At 38.1% G+C, this 18,326-nt stretch overlaps 2 protein-coding genes across 3 annotated transcripts; one reads left to right on the forward strand and one right to left on the reverse strand.

Moving 5' to 3' along the window:
• The first annotated feature begins 831 nt into the window (after positions 1-831).
• hd (humpty dumpty) lies at positions 832-4,695 on the forward strand. The gene is made up of 10 exons (XM_013326538.1): positions 832-1,091; positions 1,196-1,311; positions 1,413-1,611; positions 1,722-1,855; positions 2,188-2,407; positions 2,489-2,639; positions 2,860-3,086; positions 3,344-3,547; positions 3,893-4,085; positions 4,352-4,695. Exons 1-10 carry the CDS (start codon positions 1,011-1,013, stop codon positions 4,528-4,530), a joined length of 1,704 nt encoding a protein of 567 aa, XP_013181992.1. The 5' UTR covers positions 832-1,010; the 3' UTR covers positions 4,531-4,695.
• Positions 4,696-4,792: 97 nt separating this feature from the next.
• Mi-2 (chromodomain-helicase-DNA-binding protein Mi-2 homolog) lies at positions 4,793-18,258 on the reverse strand. Of its 2 annotated transcripts, none has more exons than XM_013326733.1 (20): positions 18,068-18,258; positions 17,580-17,650; positions 17,179-17,301; positions 16,924-17,065; positions 13,508-13,653; positions 13,089-13,268; positions 12,586-12,771; positions 12,123-12,266; positions 11,798-11,923; positions 11,382-11,557; positions 10,974-11,097; positions 10,704-10,853; positions 10,242-10,414; positions 9,955-10,129; positions 6,438-9,878; positions 6,166-6,360; positions 5,827-5,989; positions 5,381-5,526; positions 5,093-5,145; positions 4,793-4,985 (listed from the first exon to the last, which is right to left on the reverse strand). In XM_013326733.1, the coding sequence occupies exons 1-19, from the start codon at positions 18,102-18,104 to the stop codon at positions 5,137-5,139; spliced, it is 5,907 nt and encodes a 1,968-aa protein (XP_013182187.1). In that variant the 5' UTR covers positions 18,105-18,258; the 3' UTR covers positions 4,793-4,985; positions 5,093-5,136. The 2 variants fall into 2 exon arrangements, with proteins under 2 accessions (XP_013182187.1, XP_013182185.1); XM_013326731.1 differs by having other exon boundaries at positions 12,123-12,269.
• Between the last annotated feature and the right edge of the window lie 68 nt (positions 18,259-18,326).

Consider the following 18,326-nt stretch of genomic DNA (forward strand, 5'->3'; position numbering starts at 1 on the left):
ATAAACTCTAACATTTTATTCTACTCAAACGACATGGACGTGTAACATATTTATGAGTGTTCTCATGTCTCTCTGTCATGCAAACACTACTTACGAGGTGCCCACTTCTAGTTTACGTAGGTTTTGCCGTTTACAAGCTTCGTAGTACTACGTAATGAACGTAATGTACTACGCTCCATAGATATGCATTTTTTCTCTAACATTCAGAATATTTTTTTTCAATTTCGTTCCGGTGCAAATGTTGAAAGTAAATGAGTTTGACAAATATTAATTTATTAATTACTTAAAAGTTAAGTGAATCCTGAGAACATTACTCACGCCCCTAACCCAGAGAAGTAGGCAAAGACCATCCTCCTTTTGGCACGGTTCTGCCTGCTTTCCTGAAAATGATTTTAAAATTATTAAATATTCAACTACTTCTTATGTATTTAAACTCTACTTGGGTATAATGACCAGGTAAAACAAGTCGAAAACAGCCTCTAATATAACTTAAATTTATTAATTTTTACCATTCGTTTTTGAGACCGTATTCAAAGGGTAATTATAGTTAGACCGCCAGCTTAATTGCCAAAAATATTTACCGGTTCTTATTTCAGGTACCATCGATCAATTTGCTAACAGAACTGACCAACAACAGCGCTTCTCCCTCAGGGCTAGATATCCTGGGTTGACTGTTCAATATAATATAATACAATAAAATACAATGCAATGATTTTAATTTCGTATTCCTCTTTATTCATAATGACATTGGCTATTTCATCGAAATCGATACAATCGAGACAATCGATATAATACTTTACACAGGACGCACAAACATCACTAATATGCAGCTGTCTTTATGACAGCGTTGTTATTTGGATTTGATAAAAAGTTGATAATAAGTTTATACCAAGGTAAATGTATTGTTTACAATGGGTTTTTCTTTTTTATAATTATTGAACAATTGAACCAACTATTTGAACAAAATATGTTAATAATAAGCAGCTGATTATTTATGTAAACAAACTAAAATGGAACCAACATCACCATGGAAGACGCCAAACCAAGTAATGCAACTTCACAAGCTGAAACGAAGGAAAAAAGCTTTACAGGTAACTTCAATTTCTTCTATTTAGTATATCTCTCTATAGTCTCTCTCTAGGCAGACATTTACTTATTTCATTTGCATAAAACATACTTTTTTAAATTGTTACAGGAGCGAATGAAACAACCTTTAAAACCACCGAGTGAAGAAAGTACTGCTCCTAATTCAACAAATTTAGATTTCTCAAGAATTATCAATGGTGATAAAAGAAAAAATCCTTTTTCAAAGTAGGTGGAATTAAGTTCATTTTGTCTTTACCCAAATGTCATAAATTAAAAAAAAATGTTAAAAAGAACACACCAAAAAGATAGATGTTTTAATTTTATAGATTCAGTGCGGAATCAAATAAAAAACAAAAGTTGGAATCAGGGAGACAAATAGAAGAATCAAGTGACAACACTCTGTTTGCTCTTCTTAAGTTACCAACAAATGTAGCAGATAAGCCACCAGTAAAAGTTGACACTGAGAAACTTTCTACATTCTCCAACCTTTTACAAAAATACACAGCTGACCATACTGTAGAAACAGTAAGTATTTAATATTGAAATAAAAAAATTAAAAAGTTTATAGGCCTAAATAAATATTTATAAGTAGATTGTGAGTATTTGGAGTAAATCAATTTATATCTTTTTTAAAGAAAATTGTTGAAGAAAAACACAATCATTTACCAATAGACTGGGCTCTAAGGACAAAGTTAAGGTTGATGTCTGCTAAGCCATTTGCTTGGACTGCAACTTTAAAAGCAAGTGAAGAAGCTTCCGGGATCACTGGGTATGACTTACAAATCCTAGCTTATACTTAGTTTGTGTACTACATAATTTATAATGTTATTTATACACTAAAAATGAACTATTTAAATAATAATTTTATGAACATAATGCATGCTGCTCAGGACTTAAGAAATTGGCAAGGTAAGTAATAAAAAAATAACTGTGGAGATTTATTAGGGAACTTCATTGATTTAGTATTATTAGTAGTTCAGTACACAGGATATTAGTAGTTCAGTTTAGATAGAGTTTAAAAGTATTGTATGAAATTGCCTTCCTAATAATATATACATTTAATAAATCAGAGGAATTAAAATTAAATGATTTCTTTGCCAGTTTTGTCCGTTGCCTGGATACATCATCATTAACACTGGACACATCACCACGGGCACGGTTCCATCAGTGCTGTCTGTACTGGCAGCATCCACAGCTACCATGGCTGCAACTGTTTCCCCGCGCCGCTCGCCACGCCGCAGCCCCTGCGCTCTCCCTCAGCACGACGCAAAGAGAAGCGCTGCACAGGGAATGGACTGAAAGTTTTCGTTCTTTATTCCAGGTCAGCTTTTGTTTCTAAGAAATAAGGAATTATTCAGGATCAGGAAGGAATAATTTCAATATGTATGGTATTCCTTGTTAGTTGGTGCGTGCGCTGCACTGTCCGTATTTCTACCTGTGTGCGAACACGTTTACGTGTCTGTTCCGAGCGGCGGGCGTGTGCGGCGTGTCGGAGCCCTGCGCTCTTATCGCGCCCACCACACGAGGCTTCCGCCAGACCTTGCGCCAGGAGGGTAAATTATGTTTATTATAACTTTACCAAGTCAAATTTCATTGTTTTATAATGTTCTTTTATAAAATGTAAGGAATACGTTTCTAATTTAGTTATTTTCTTACTATGAACACAATAATGTAATTAACTTAAATTATTTTTATTTATGTAATGTTGTGTTTCTACTTCAAATTGTTAATTGATATATCGATATAAATAATTTAATGCATTATCGTCTCTAGATGTAGAGTTTACGATGCCGCTTCGTCCTGACAACAAAAAAAGACTGAACACATCTGAGGAGGAGCGTCCAAAGAACTCTTCGACGGACAGCTGCTATGATACGATGGAGGCCAAGCCGGCACACGACAACCAGCAGGCCAGCTCGGGTGATGAAGAGGACCCTGACCAGTTCTTGTCGCAGCTGGGCTTGGAGACTGAGGATCTTAGAAGGATAAACAGTGCTCAAGTTAGTAGTTTATTATAGTTTTAAAAACTGGTTTTACACTTCTTAAGTCCTCAGTTTGTACCCATAAAGATAAAGGTTCACATTTTTAAACTTCATTTTTTTTTCAGTATTTAGAACCATGACATCAGTGATGCACCTTTGATTAAGATGCTTTAGTGGATCAAAAAATAATTTACTTATTAATCATTTTACACAGCGCAATACTAGGAATTTAGTGATAGAGGAGTCAATTGTTGTTACTATGTTGTATCTTCCAGGCGCGCATAACGCAGTCAGCGGAGAGCAGCGTGGACAGCGCGGCGGAGTCGCTGGTGCTGGTGCGCGGCGCGGAGGCGCAGGCGCTGTTCAACTTCCTCCTCAACTGCCGCTCACTGGCCAGCGACACGGGCGCGCTCGCCGGAGTACCTCCCACGCTGCTCGCGCCCACCGCATTCCACGGGGGGGCGCTGCAGTCACTTAAGGTAAATGCTCTAGAAACTTCTTTACATCCATTCGTTAACATCTTGACAGATACTACTACGATTTGTAAGAAATCTTCTCATATATCGCATACATTTTACCAGTAAATGCCGATGCAAGTCGGTGGCACTGACTATGTAACATCCGTCCCTCAACAATATTTCTAAAGCTCCTTCTGATGTTTCGTCGTCTTTTAAACGTTTAACATCTGACGACATAAACGTAATCCTAAGGGAGAACTTTTGGGTGATTTTTTCATATAGTTGATATGTCTATTGCTTGTGAGCTTATGGGCTGCTCTTTTTAGTCCGTTCCACTGTTAAATAAGATAGCACGATACATTACAGTTCCGCGAGAACACAGTGCACGTGGAGAGCAAGAAGTACTACTCGATAGAGCTTCGCGGACCGATCCTACCGAGCGCGGTGCCGGCGCTGTGCGGCGCGCTGCGGGCCAGCGCCGCCGCCAGCTACAGCGCCACCTTCGCACACCTCGCGCCCACCCTCGCCTTCTCCTGGGCGGCACAAGCCATCGCACAAGGTACACCCACAAACTATTATAACTCGAAAAATATGTATGACGTGTATCAATTTTATTTAATTCCCAATATAAAGCTAAATTAAAAAAATATCTGAAACACTACAAATAGCATGAAATTACAAAACAATATAGAAATTTCTATGACACTCGAAGAAACCACGTTTTCCCTGTATTTTAAGTTCAACTTTTGTTCAATTTTGATAAATAATGATTAAGTCATCACAATAATACTTTTTTTGTAGCGACAGTCTGTTATTCAATTTCAGAGGAAACTTCAAAAGAAAATGAACCGAATCATTTCACCAAAGCTTTCAATAAGGAGAACTTATCAGACTGCGGCATCAACAAAGACATGCTCCAACTGTTTTGTTCCTCGGACCCCAGTTTAGTGAAGTCAATCGACAGTGTCAAATATGATGCAGAAGACGAAACATATTCATGGTGATTGTAAGCGTGAGTTTCCACTGACGAAACCCATGTGCATTGACGTCTGTTTTTCAAAGAGAGCTGTTTTTGTCAATGTGTTACGGCAGTGGAAACTCACAGTTAATTTGTGTGCATGTGTGTGTAACTATTGTTTATATGATGAAATAAAATTGTTTTGAAATCAGATTGTATTTTAATTGAAACAAGAAATCACTTAATCATATGATTTATTCAATTTTCATTTTTGGTAAATTAAAAAGTAAAATAATCATATAATCGACAATCACTTAACAATAAAACAAGATTCATACAGATCAGGATGAAATAAATAATATTTGTGGGAATTCTGTTTAATATGACATTGTTAACTAACTGCACTAATTACTAATTATCACTTCAAACCCAAGGTGGAGCAGGAATCTTGGAAAGCTTAAATCTAACGTTAATTATCTACGCGACTGCTGACTCCGCCAACTGGAAAAGACAAATGGAAATTAAAAAAATGTAACTTAACACATACTACATTAAGTAGTGTCATAATTATAGATTTCTACATTAGGGTAATGTTTAAGCGTGCTTACCTGGCAGATGCGTCAAGTTGAATTACGATGTAGGTTACGAAGGCTTATGATTTCTGCAAAAGAAAAATCATAGTTTTAAATACTAAATTATAAAAATATATGTGATATCCACAAAAAGAAAAATAATATTGTTAATATTGATTATTATTGAAATTTTTAAGATTAGATGATTTACTCAATAACTATAATAAAAGTTCAAAAAAATAATCATAAAAGTTAATACACATTGTATTATATCCCTCAACTAAAAGAAAAAAACATAAAAAAGACAAGTGTTTGTGTGGTTACATTAGATGGTGTGGAGGTGGGCTGTCCGGGCACGGAGTACTGCGGCCGGAAGTTGGAGAAGTTGGCGGCAGTGTTGGCGGAGGTCGCGAAGCCCGGCAGCGTCCCGGTCGCGTTGAACCCGCCCGGGAACTGCGCCATCTGCGCCGCTGCAACACCAACACACAACATATTATACTGCTGCACTACATCATGCAAATCAATATTTACACTATTATTTGTTTTATGTAAAATTCATAGACTATTTTTATACACAGAAAGATATTCGTTGAAATGAAAAACAAACTTAATGAAAATATCAACAATCAAATCGATTTTAGTAGACTTGGTTCACGAACAGTAACGTTTTCTATTCTCTTAAAAAAATAATTTAACAATATTGTATATTTAGATAAAGATGATGCATTAGTATTTTTTTGAAATTCTGCAATGAGATGGGTCAATGTTACCTGGCGGCAGCGGGTTGCCTGCGGTGGCGGCGAGACGCGACAGTATGGACCGCTCGGACATCTGCAGGCGCTGCGCCACCGGCGGGATGCGCGCCAGCGTCGCCGGCAGACGCGACACGTCCGACTTCATGTCCGACAGCAGCTCCTCCAGCTGGTTCAGCACCTGCACGCGCACCACAAACATTAGCATTGCTCGTATATCACAAATATCTTATAGACGACTACTATATAAATAAATTCAAAAGCAACTTTTTGCTAAGAACATATAATAAAATTGTTTAAACCTTAAAATTCAAATTAGGGGCAAGTGACATAAAACTTATGTAGTGTGGCTCGTACCTTGTGCAGCACCGCGTTGGCGGGCTTGTTGCCGGCGAGGGACTCCTTGCTAAGGTGCTGGTGTGACTCGGCGAGGCACTCCACCTCTGCGAAACGCGCGTTCAGCGACATGGCGGGGTGGTTGGGGTCCTGCGTCAGGTTCAGGTACGCCGCGCGACGCAGCTGCTCCTCGATCACCAGCGCCTGCTCCAATAACTAAAACACACATTTTACTTTTATAAATATCACTCAAATAATTAAATCAATACAATTTTAAATAATTAAAAACTAACCTTAAACCGCCTGGCGAGGAATTTGTTCTTAATCTCGAGGAAGTTTCCTTTGCCGACGTCCATTTTGAAAGGTTCGTTGATGATGGCGAAGCGCAGGTCGTTCTGTATGTCCTGCCAGCGGCCGTAGCCGTGCGTCACGATGCCGGCTAGGAGCCAGTAGTCGTGCCGTCTGTGCCAGATCTCGTACTCGCGGCCGGGCGCCGCCGCGCGCTCCTCGTTCAGCCACAGCGTGTGCAGCTCTGTGAACCCGCCGTCCGCTATGTTGAACATGAACTTACGTCGCTCCACTTTTAGGTCGTCCTCCTCCTTTACTAACACAACGTCGTCATCGTCTTCATCCTTCTTTTCTTCTTTAGGTTTCTCCGAAGCCTCCGACTCGGTCTTGTCGCTCTTCGCATCGTCCTTCTTGTCGGAGTCGTCCTTCTCCTCTTTAACTTTATCGCCCTCTTCGGACTTCTTGTCATTTGATTTTTCATCTTCCTTCGGAAGCTCCTCGTCGACAGACATTCGCCTTTCTTCTTTTATTTCCTGTTTTTCTTTGGGCGTTTCCTTTTCGTCTTTCTTTTGTTCTTCTTCTTCCTTGATATCGCTCGTGTCCATCGGCTCATCTTTTTCTTTACTCTCTTTTGAATCAGACTTTTCATCTTTAGGTTCTTCCTTGTCGTCCTTCTCGGAGCCGCCCGGTGTGGGCGCTTGTCCTGTGGCCTGCGCTACTTGGGTAGGAGCGGGCGAAGGTGCGGCTGATGTTATCGGTGTCGCCGTCGACGGAGCCGGACTGGGAGCTGCGCTCTCGTTGGCAGCGCCGGCTATTTTCACTGGCTCCACTGGCTTACGTATCAATTCTGGCATACTGTAATAACCGTTGATATGTTCAAATTCTTGAACTTTCTTTCTGATCAGACTCATGACACCGATTCGCGTTAAGACATGCTGCCGAGATAAGCCTTCTCTTGGAACGCCGTCAGCGAAAGTTTCAGCATTATCTGCACCGGGTTCACATAAATGTCTCATGAACAGCGAAACGTACGCTTTAAAGTTGCGTTCAGATTTGCCTCTAAGATCTCGAACTAGCCATTGAGAATTAAATGCGTCTTGAGGCGGCATACCGTAGCGCATTATCGCGTTAAGGAACGACTTCCTCTGTCTGGCGTTGAAACCGAGCACCTCCATGTTACCACCGACTCGTGCGAGTAACGGAGGAAGAGGCCTGTCCCGCTCCTCGCGCCTCTCCAGCCTCCTCTTGCTGCGGCGACTGAGAAGATCGCCGTTGTCATTCTTTTCGTCGAAATCGTCATCTTCTTTATCATCTTCACTACCTTGTGAGAAGTCAGAATTATAGTCGGAACCATTTTCCTGCCACGTGGAATCTTCACGGTTTTCAGTTTGAGCAACACTGCCGTCGTTGTAGTTAACTTGTTTACGTACTCGCTTGCCTTTACCGAGTGTTCTCGCTTGGTCTTCCTGGTGCTGTTCGTAATGATGCCTAAGCAACTTGATCCAGTAAGCTGGATCAGTGTTTTCGGCTTCTTGTTTAATAATCTCAGTATCCACTTCCTCTTCGCCGTCACCTTCTTTAGTGGAGTAGCTGGCCACTTTGAAGGAGCTCAGGTACTCGTTAGCCCAGGATTCCTTTTGTTCGATACCTTCCTTGGATCGATCGAGCAATTCGGCCACAGCTCTATCGTCGTAATGAATAGCTTCTTCTTTACCTTCTTCTTCTTTAAACAGTTCCTCTGTACCGAATCTCAAAATATCATCCAACTCTTGCTTAGTAAAGTTGGCACCTTTGCCGCCCATGCCGGGACGCACGACCAAGTGAGTCAACATCATCTTCCTTTTAGCTACTTGTGTAACTCTTTCTTCAACACTGTTACGCGTCACGAAGCGATAGATCATCACCTTATTCGCTTGACCTATACGATGAGCACGAGAGAACGCCTGAATATCGTTGTGAGGATTCCAATCGGAATCGTAAATGATAACAGTATCCGCCGTGGCCAAATTAATACCCAGACCTCCGGCTCTCGTCGAAAGAAGGAACACAAACTGTTGAGCTCCGGGTGCGTTAAACCTATCAATAGCTTCTTGACGAATAGTTCCAGTGATACCACCGTCGATTCGTTCATATTTGTACCCTTCTCCTTCGAGGAAATCTTCTAAAATGTCTAACATTTTTGTCATCTGTGAGAAAATCAGTACTCTGTGTCCTTGTTCCTTAAGTTGTTTCAACATTTTAGACATAAGAACTAATTTGCCGGACGCCTTAACTAATGCCTGTGTTTCGTAATTTCCATGAGGACCCAACGGCGCCTCTTCCGCCGCCACGGGGAATAGGTACGGGTGGTTACAACATTTCTTTAAATCCATCATTACATTAAGTAAGGACACAGTTTGACCACCACTCTTGGGATTCAAAGCTTCATAGTTTCTGGTAAGAATGTACTTATAGTATTTCTTCTGCATCGGCGACAACTCCACTCGCACGATGAACTCGGACTTCGTCGGCATATTCTTTAGCACATCGGCCTTCAAACGTCGCAGCATATGCGGCCCGAGCATTTCATGAAGCCTCTTGACTTGCTCCTCTTTTGAAACGTCCGCGAATTCATTTTGGAAAGCGGCTAGATCGTTGAATTTATCTTTATTTAAGAAATTCAAAAGATGGAACAACTCCTCGAGGTTATTTTGCAAAGGAGTACCGGTCAGGAGAAGTTTGTAGTTGATGTGATAGCCGGCCAGAAGTCGGAAGAATTTGGACTGATTGCTTTTAAGCCTGTGTGCTTCGTCGACCACCAAAACGGCCCAGTCGATAGAGCCTAAACACGTAGAATCGATTGAGATCAACTCGTAGGATGTAAGGAGGACGTTAAACTTCACCTGTGACTTAATTTTGGAAGGCCTTCCGCCTCTATTTGCGCCATCATCGAACGTAAGCTCGTTCTCTCTTATAACGGCTCTAGAATCTTTGTCGCCGACATATGTAATACAGTACAAATCGGGGGCCCACAGTTCAAATTCTCTCTCCCAGTTGATAATAGTTGACAAAGGTACTGAGACCAAAAATGGACCTTTACAATGTCCTTCTTTGAACAACGAGTAAAGGAATGTAACCGTTTGAATGGTTTTACCGAGACCCATCTCATCGGCAAGAATGGTATCGATTCCTTGTCCCCACGAGTACCGCAACCAGTTGAGACCCTCCAGCTGGTATGGATGCAGCTGCATTCCAGTCTCGTATACAAAAGGCGGCTGATCTTCGTACTTTTTGTTGAGGTTAGTTGTGGGACGTTCTGGCGGGGGATTGTATTTCTTGGCTTTCATCTGCAGTCCACTGCTGCTCTCATCATCATCAATAACATCTTTATTCTTGCTCTTGCGGCCGGCTTTCTTGCCTTTGCTGCCTTTTGTCTTGCCTTCAGAAGTGATAAAGGCTCGCATATCCTGAAAAGATAACATGGGTTGTTAGTTGTCCGTACGAATATTGTTATACAAAAATATGACTAAATTAAATTAATACCTGATAATACTCGATAGCATTCTTAAGTCCTGCAATGTCGGCGTGCTCGGACTCCCAGGTGGCCTGGTCGTAGGAGAGATCGCGCCACTTCACCAGGTAGAATGTGGTGCCGTCACGCGCCGTGCGGTGGTTGATTACGCGGTGGACGATCAGCCACTCCGGTTTCACACCGTACCTTAAAAAACAACAACAATAAACAAAACTCTGGGCACCTATAATTACGATGAATATTCTTTATACTAATAGACATTATTGTCTCCCACATGGGACTGTTTCAAAATTTATACCTGTAATATTTTTCCTCGAGTATTTTCTCGTCGGGATAGTTTTCAGGGTCGTGTTTGTTCTTGAGGCGCTTACGTATTTCGCGCTCCTCAAGTGGCTCCTCCAGCTTGGGCGGCTCCTCGGGGTCCGATTTGCGCATGTAGTACCGGTACATCAGCGGATGGAACACGTCCAACTGAAAACATATGCAAATAATATTTTGAATATAGCCATTGCAATTAAATTTAAAATCTTTTTTTATCTGTTAAATGAACAAAAATTGAAAATAACCTTTTAAAATATGACGGAATGTTATTTTTAAAATACGAAATATGGCTTGCAAATGACTGAAATTGATTAGTAAAAGTTTGAACTTGAAAAATTTATGTCGCCTCCTCCACCTGACACTTTCTATCGTATGCTTTTTTGTGACATTGACTTTTTTCATCATTTAGTATTATAAAGTAGTTTAAGGTAGAACTGACCTGTATCTCAGATATCCAGCTGCAATGCCAGTAGGAGCGCTCGTGCCACTTAACGAAGAACTCTCGAGAGCGCGGCGCTTTCGTTTTGCCGGCGCTCTCTATCCATCTCCAAGTCAAAATCTTTGCCACTTTACCCTCCAACGGTAGACACTGAATTAACAAAGAAAACATTTAAAATCACATTTATACTAAAGTAATGAATAATACTAGAAAGAATAATGAAGCCACAAATACTATAATATATAAAACTATTTAACTACTAATACTTACACTACATCGTGGACATTTCCATTCTCCGTCGGGCACCTCTTCCAGTGGCGGATTGAGACAGAAGCGATGGTATGCCGAAGGACATGAATCGCAGCATAACAACTCACCTCCATCTTTACATATCCTTTAAAATAACATTTACAACATATTAAAATATAAAATATCGGAGTTAGGTTACATTTTGAAGAAAAAAGATGGTAAGAGCCAACCCAGACAAATATACATCCATCATATTTACGACAATCGAAGAAAAAATTTATGCAAGGTGTGCCAGAATCGCGCTGAATGGAAATCCATAATGGCCCTCAACTGTTGAGGTATGTAATTCCATGCCGCTAAGATTTTTTCACCAGTATGATCGATCTGGTCAGGAGTTCAATATTGGTCTATGTCACTTTATATACTGACCTGCAGAACTCCTGGTGCTCATCATCATCTTCCTGGTCCTGGTTGCCCTCGGCCTCGCAGTGTGGGCAAGACCAGCGCCCTTCAGGCGTCTCCTCCAGTTCAGGCTCCAAGCACACCAAATGGTAAGCGCGAGGGCACGTGTCACACAGGATTATCTCGCCGCCTTGTTGGCACACCTGTTGCAAACCATCATATGAACAAGTTGCATAGATTTTACTAAATTACTATAAGATAAATAAGCTAGTTTCGGTAAAAAAAATTGTGTAAAAAAAAAATAAAAAATTCTATCGCAACGTTTAGTAGAACAAAGTATTAGACTTATTTATGGTATTTCGTTTAATATTTTTAAAGACTGAATTTTTTTACTAAATTTTATTTCATTAACTTCCAAATTAAAATGTCTTTAGTGTGCTTACTTCACAATAATCCTGGTGTTCGTGTTCGCCCTCCGCGCCGTCGGGGAATTTGTTAGTAGTCTTCAATTTCTTCTTCTTCTTGCTCTTATTGCCTATTTTTGTCTTAGCCTTCTTCTTCGGTTGTTGCTGGAGATATTTTTTAGTTATTAAGGTATTATCAAAGATGCTGTGAAGGCTTTGAAAAGTCTAGAAACCAAGGCATGTTTATAGAAAAAGCAGCCATAACCTCATTTTCAAGTGTTTTTAAAAGCGGCCGGCAACAGAGTTTTCATCTTAATTTTAGGATTTTTTAATCAATAAATGAATTTTAAATGTAAATAATTACTGGTGCATTAGGATCTTCATCCTTGGGCTGCACGCCCTCCTCTACGGCGGCGGAGGGCTTGGGCTCCTCCGCCTCGGCCAGCATCTGCTCAAACTCCGCGTCAGAGTCCGTGTTGGCGCCAGCACTACCCTCATGCTCTTCGTCCTGCTGAATTATAATACACGAATTATGCCAATATCGTAAAACATACGAATATTATTTTTTTCTTAGATATATTAAAGGAAAACACACTCGAATTTCCTCTTCTTTCAAGAGTTTTCCTTAAGTGAACATGATGAGCAATTTTTACGCTGAATTAAGGTAATTTATAACGAAATATATTATATATGTGTCGGTGTTTCCGAATTTCTATTGTAAGGCTATGTCTTTAAGAACATTCTGATATTTTTGAGAACGAAGTCATAGCGATAAAAAATAAGGTATAAAATGGTACATGCGAGGCCAGTTTGAGCAATAAACTTACACTGCTGGTCCTCTTGCGCTTGCTGAACTTGATCTTGAGAGTGGGCACCTTGGGCTTGCGGCCGGGCTTGCCGCGCGGCGTGTTGCCGTGCTTGGGGCGGCGGCCGCGCTTGCGGGGCGCCGGCGTGCCCTCGTCGCTCGCCTCCTCCTCCTCCTCCTCTTCGGGCTCATCGATAACATCTTCTATCTGTTGATGTTAACATTTTTTTACATTTTTGTAGAAATCGCATTTTACTAATATTATAATTGAGAAAGTTTGTATGTATGGATATTTGTTACAAGTAACAAATAATCTATTTCGTACCAAACGTCATGACTGAGCTGGATAGAGGTTAGATTGCGTCTACAATCTACATTCTAATTACAAGAAATTAGGATTTCTGAAATTGTCGTAAACTCAATAATGTACAAATACAATAGGTAGCAGTAATTTAAATGTCATCAGACCACATAACTTTAACTTAATAAAGAATATATAGTTACTAAGGATAAATAAGACCTTACCTTACTACTATCCTTCGGTGGACGTCCTGACCTCGGCTTTGGCGTGTAGTCTGAGGCTGTGGATGTGTTGGTGTTCTCTTCAGAGCCCATCGCTTGTGGACCTCCACTCAGGTGTGGATTAGTTTCGTAGAACAAGCGCCACTTGGCAGCTACGAGCATCATTAACTTTGACACTGGTACCTTTACATAAACAAATAAACATATAAACACTATTTATAGAATTCAAAAAGTCATAATTAATCAAAAACGTGTTTTAAAGGTATTATGATATCATCCCAAGTCTTTACTTGGATTAGTTGGTACTTGGTTGGTGGGCGGGTTGGTCGTTCTAATTGTTTGAAGTAAAGGTCTTTACCTATAATTCAAACAATTAGATTATCTGTGGCCATTCATTTTTTTTTACATTTCTGTGAAAATACCTTAGGGTTTTCTTTGACGAGAAGCGGCCGAACATGCTGCTGGAATAACTTATACGATGTGAGGTTCTCAAAATCAGCATCGCTGTATTGTATATCCACATCTGTGAGACCGAATGACGAGCACACCTCTTCTACTGTTGGCATACCTAAAGAAAAAAAAATGAGTAACAATTAGTATAGAAATACTTCGAAACTATAACGTAAATATGCCTAATAAGAAAAAAAATCAAACTGTAGTTTACATCAAACTAGACACCAAAATAAATAGAAATTATCTTTCTAATCTTACTAATATTATAAATGCGAATGTTTGGATAAATGGATGTTTGTTAGAAGGTATCTTCGGAACGGCTGTATGGATAGCTCTAGAATTTGGCATATGTATAGAGCATAGTCTGGAAGAACACATAGGCTACTAATAAAGTTTTTTTTAATCCTGTGCGAACGGAGTCGGGGGCAACAACTAGTTTAATTAGCAACAAGCAAAATAGGTGCAAATCAAAGGGCTGTCAAATTGATATATTCGAATCATAGAACATCTGAAACTTTTGAAAATCGACCAAGAATTTCTATTATTTATGTCATCAAATTGTTTCATCAACAAAATGAGCAAACGCGATGAGTGACAAGTTTAATATTGTGCGATAATAATTCAACAAACAAATATTGATCATTGCAAGGAAATACGTCAACATGCTCTCGCAGCTTTATTACTTTGGTTCAGTCTTAAATATTGATATTTACTTGCAAGATATATCTTTTAAAATATTAAAAACGCTACCGTAATTCGACTACTCTATACTTTTGTGAAATACTAAAATATTTAATTTTTCTATTTGCCAACAATATAATTCCCAACAAGGTCGTTATCAAAAACCAGTTAAAAATCGTTTAATAAATGATATCGTTTTAATACGTATTATTATCCTGTTATATTTCCTCTTTTACTTAGTACAAATATAATTTCAAGTCACGTAACCACACCTACACTAATATTACGAAACTATCCACGATATAAAGTTGAAACGTTGATAACATTTCGTGTCAAGGCTGGCAACAAATTCCCATAGTATAGTACCAACAGGTACCATTACCTTAGTAATTAGGCAGTAGACTAACGATTGTAGTACTAAATAAAATTATTCTAGGGTCATCCAACATGCAAGTTTTTAAGCTATACAAATATCTGTATATTTAACAGCAGTAAACATTTTATTGGAAAATATTCGTTGAATCTTCCACTACATTGGTTAAATTTACATATATTTTTTTAAATAATCAAGCCAATGGTCTGAATTGTGTGTATTAAAACTCATAACTATGGTGTGAAAGAATTACATAACAAATTGAATCAGCTCCATTATTCTCACATTTTTATATCAAAAGTTGATATTCGCAATGGCTAATTATAATACGTAAAAAAAATAAAATTTAAAAAATGGTAGTTTCCGAAGGCAATAGTTCTAAGGTTCCAAGTTAATTTTGGTCGTCTATGGCGTAAGTACAAATACAGATTACAAAACTATTTACAATATTTTCTAAGTTAACATTTCGTCATCACAAAAGAAACGCAAAGTAATTGATAGATTACTTAAAAAACGTTAAAAAAAAGTTTCAATCTGAAAGTACTCTCGACACGGCGAGATTTCAACTTCTTTACGTGCTGTTTATAAATAGCCAGTCAATGTAAACAATCACCGGTAAATCGAAGCAAATGTTTGAAAAACCTTTTAAATCTATAAATTCTATCATTATGTGATACGCAGCTGTAACAAAATATTTATAATCTAAACCTGGCTGACGAAAGCATCTTTGACCGCGCGAATTTAAAAAATAAACTAAGTAAGAACCGTATATGTGTCAAATTTCGTATAGATCAGTTGGGCCGTTTTGTATTTACCTGCTAACAAACATCCATCCATCCATCTAAACATAAGCATTTACATTATTAGTAAGAAGTAAGAATGAATATTAGTAACATCTCACCGTCTCTGTGCCATTTTTACATTTTATGAGTTCCGCGCAATAGGCTTATTTAACTGTCTGATCGTACTTTAAAGTATAGTTTTGTTATACTCAATCTATAATAAAAGTATTTCTTAGTGATCGCTTAACGATTCCTTAGGCGTCGAAAACCAGTCGTCTAATGGTAACAAGAGCTATCGATCTGATTATTCAAGATTCTTATGAACTATTTATAAAAAAATTATTAGATTTTCCGAGGATTTTGACCATTCATGATATTAGACACTTGAACTGGATTATTTCCAAGATGTTATTTAGAACAAATTGTAAAGTGGCGAGTTTAGTAACATCTAGACGGTCAAGTTACGGTATATTGTCACATATAACTTTCCAAAGTCATCAGTGCTCGTTATCTCGGATTACATACGGAACTCTCGATTTAAAGGCGTCGTCAACATAGGGCCGACTTCTTGTTATATTATATAATACTGTTTCAGAATATCTATTTGAGAACACAAAGGAATAATTTTATATTTGTAATTACTGTAGTCATCAATACTCCGATATTTTGCCGATTGTCGCTTCTTATATCGAATAAACAGACTAAAGTCTTGTTTAATTTTATGTTTACCTTATCTTTTACATTGTTTAAATAAGGACAAATTAGTGCATGTTTATTTTGCTTTTATGTTTTTTGTATGTAAGTAAAAGTTGCTAATATATATGCGTTTGTTTACCGATCTTTTTTGTATTAAACAAATAATCCTTAATTAAGAATCTGAACACAAAGACGGATGTTGGATAGAATTACTTTTCAACTATTTAATCATTTTGTATGCTGAAAAAGTTGTCCATAGAGAAATTTATTCTTAGTGTAATTAAAAAAAATAATGGCCGCCATTTTTGGTCACGTAACAAAATGGATGACGTAGCAGATGTTGGTACGATCGAAATAACAGGTCATTGATCCGTCGACCTTCGAAACAACGCAATTATGTTTCCACAACTTGCTCAATTCTATGTAGATTTTTTAACATACAATTGTATTGTTTGAAATATTTATAACAGCTAATATTGAATCTTGTTTAGATTGAAGAAAGTTAGAAGTAATTAACATATCTTTAGTATTATATGGCTTAACATATCAATCTTGTCATTTTACTAAGATTGGCTAATTCAGAAATCTGCAATTGGGTCACTCGTTTACTTGAGATCACAGATCAATAAGACAAGACGTAATTACAATTTACATAGTATTAAAATGGAAAAAATCTGAGACTGGAGTTAATATGAAATAATTAATGCATACATATTATTTCTATGCAATGGAGAAAAAAATGCTAACCAAAATATTTACTACCCTTAAGATATTTACACATTGCAATTAGAAAACTATACAGCTAGAAATGGATTAATATGGTTGATTGTTTGACTAAAAATTGTTTACTTACTGGACACAGAGTCAGATGTTGCCGAAGTTGAAGTATTGTGTTTACTTCCCCTGCCCTTTCTTGACTTTTTGCTTGAGGACATAGCACTTAATGCATAGTCACTGTCACCTTCGGCCTCAATTTCAAGACCAAAATCATCATCCTAAAAATAATAAACAATTTTAGAAGAACCAAAACAAGTAAGGAACTAAAAGCAACTTTTTGGCTGTCTTCACAGACGTTTTTTATTACATAAATCAAAATTAATATGCTTACCTCTTCACTTTCATTTTTACGCTTCTTCTTCTTCTTTCTCCCCTTTTTTTCTTCACCTCTAGCCTTTCGCTTCTTACCTTTCTTCTTTTTTCTACCATCTTCTGGTGAATAATCATCATCCTCCTATTAAACATAACAAATGTTGAAATAAAAATGTATGTATAGGTCTATGTTGGTAATAAAATAGCTCACATTTTACTTAAATCTGACTGTATTTTTTCTTTAGTGCATTGATGTTACTATTTTTTTTATAAATACAAATACCAACTTATTGTAGTACCTATGCAACTTACGAAAAGCGAGTATATAACATTATTTACAATGTCTATGTCAGTATGGTACAATCTTATAAACAACTTTTATAAATAAAAACAATAAAGAAATGATTTAATTTTATTTACCTTCGGTGGAGCTTCATCACTCTCACCAGAGTTCTCATTTTGACCCTCACCTTCTTCTACATCTTCGTCGCCTGCAACAGAAAATTGCACTAAAGTGGTCAAACCACTAACCACATGCTTTACACCTGTCCATCTCATGAAGATCCATGGTTTTTCTTAAAGCACGCGCAATGCTAGCGTTAAGGTCACTAATCCCTTTGTTTGGCGTCGTCCATTTTGTTAAGTATAGTAATGAGGGGTAATGCATGTTCTTTTCTGTCACGAACTGCCACATAAAAATATTTACACCCGAACGACAACAAACTCTCGATTATGCCATTAAAACTTGTCTCTTAACACTGCACTGCTCGAATTTGGCTATAATGTTTCACACACAGCATCATCGAAACCAAAATCTTCGTATATTTATTTGCTTGCCGCAAGTAAACATATGATACCGCTATTCGCGGCTTACCTATGACATGCTAGTAACGAAATCAAACGTTTACCTGCGAAAGAACCATCAACTTCATCGTCTGATGCCATTTAGATTAAAATGTAACACAATCTGAACACAAATATATGAATTTAATATAGTAATGATAAAGGACGCGCAGTTTTTGCGACAAATGGTAATTAATTCAGAAATTGATGCCGCCGTCACTACGATGAACGAACTAGCATGGATGAGATAGCAAGATGTCTTTTCTCATTCTAACAGGCGTTTAAAAAAAAAGAAATTTTTGGGATGCCAACTTTTAAAAATGT

This window comes from Papilio xuthus, unplaced genomic scaffold, assembly GCF_000836235.2.
Source record: "Papilio xuthus unplaced genomic scaffold, Pxut_1.1 DF828780.1, whole genome shotgun sequence".
NCBI lineage: Eukaryota > Metazoa > Arthropoda > Insecta > Lepidoptera > Papilionidae > Papilio > Papilio xuthus.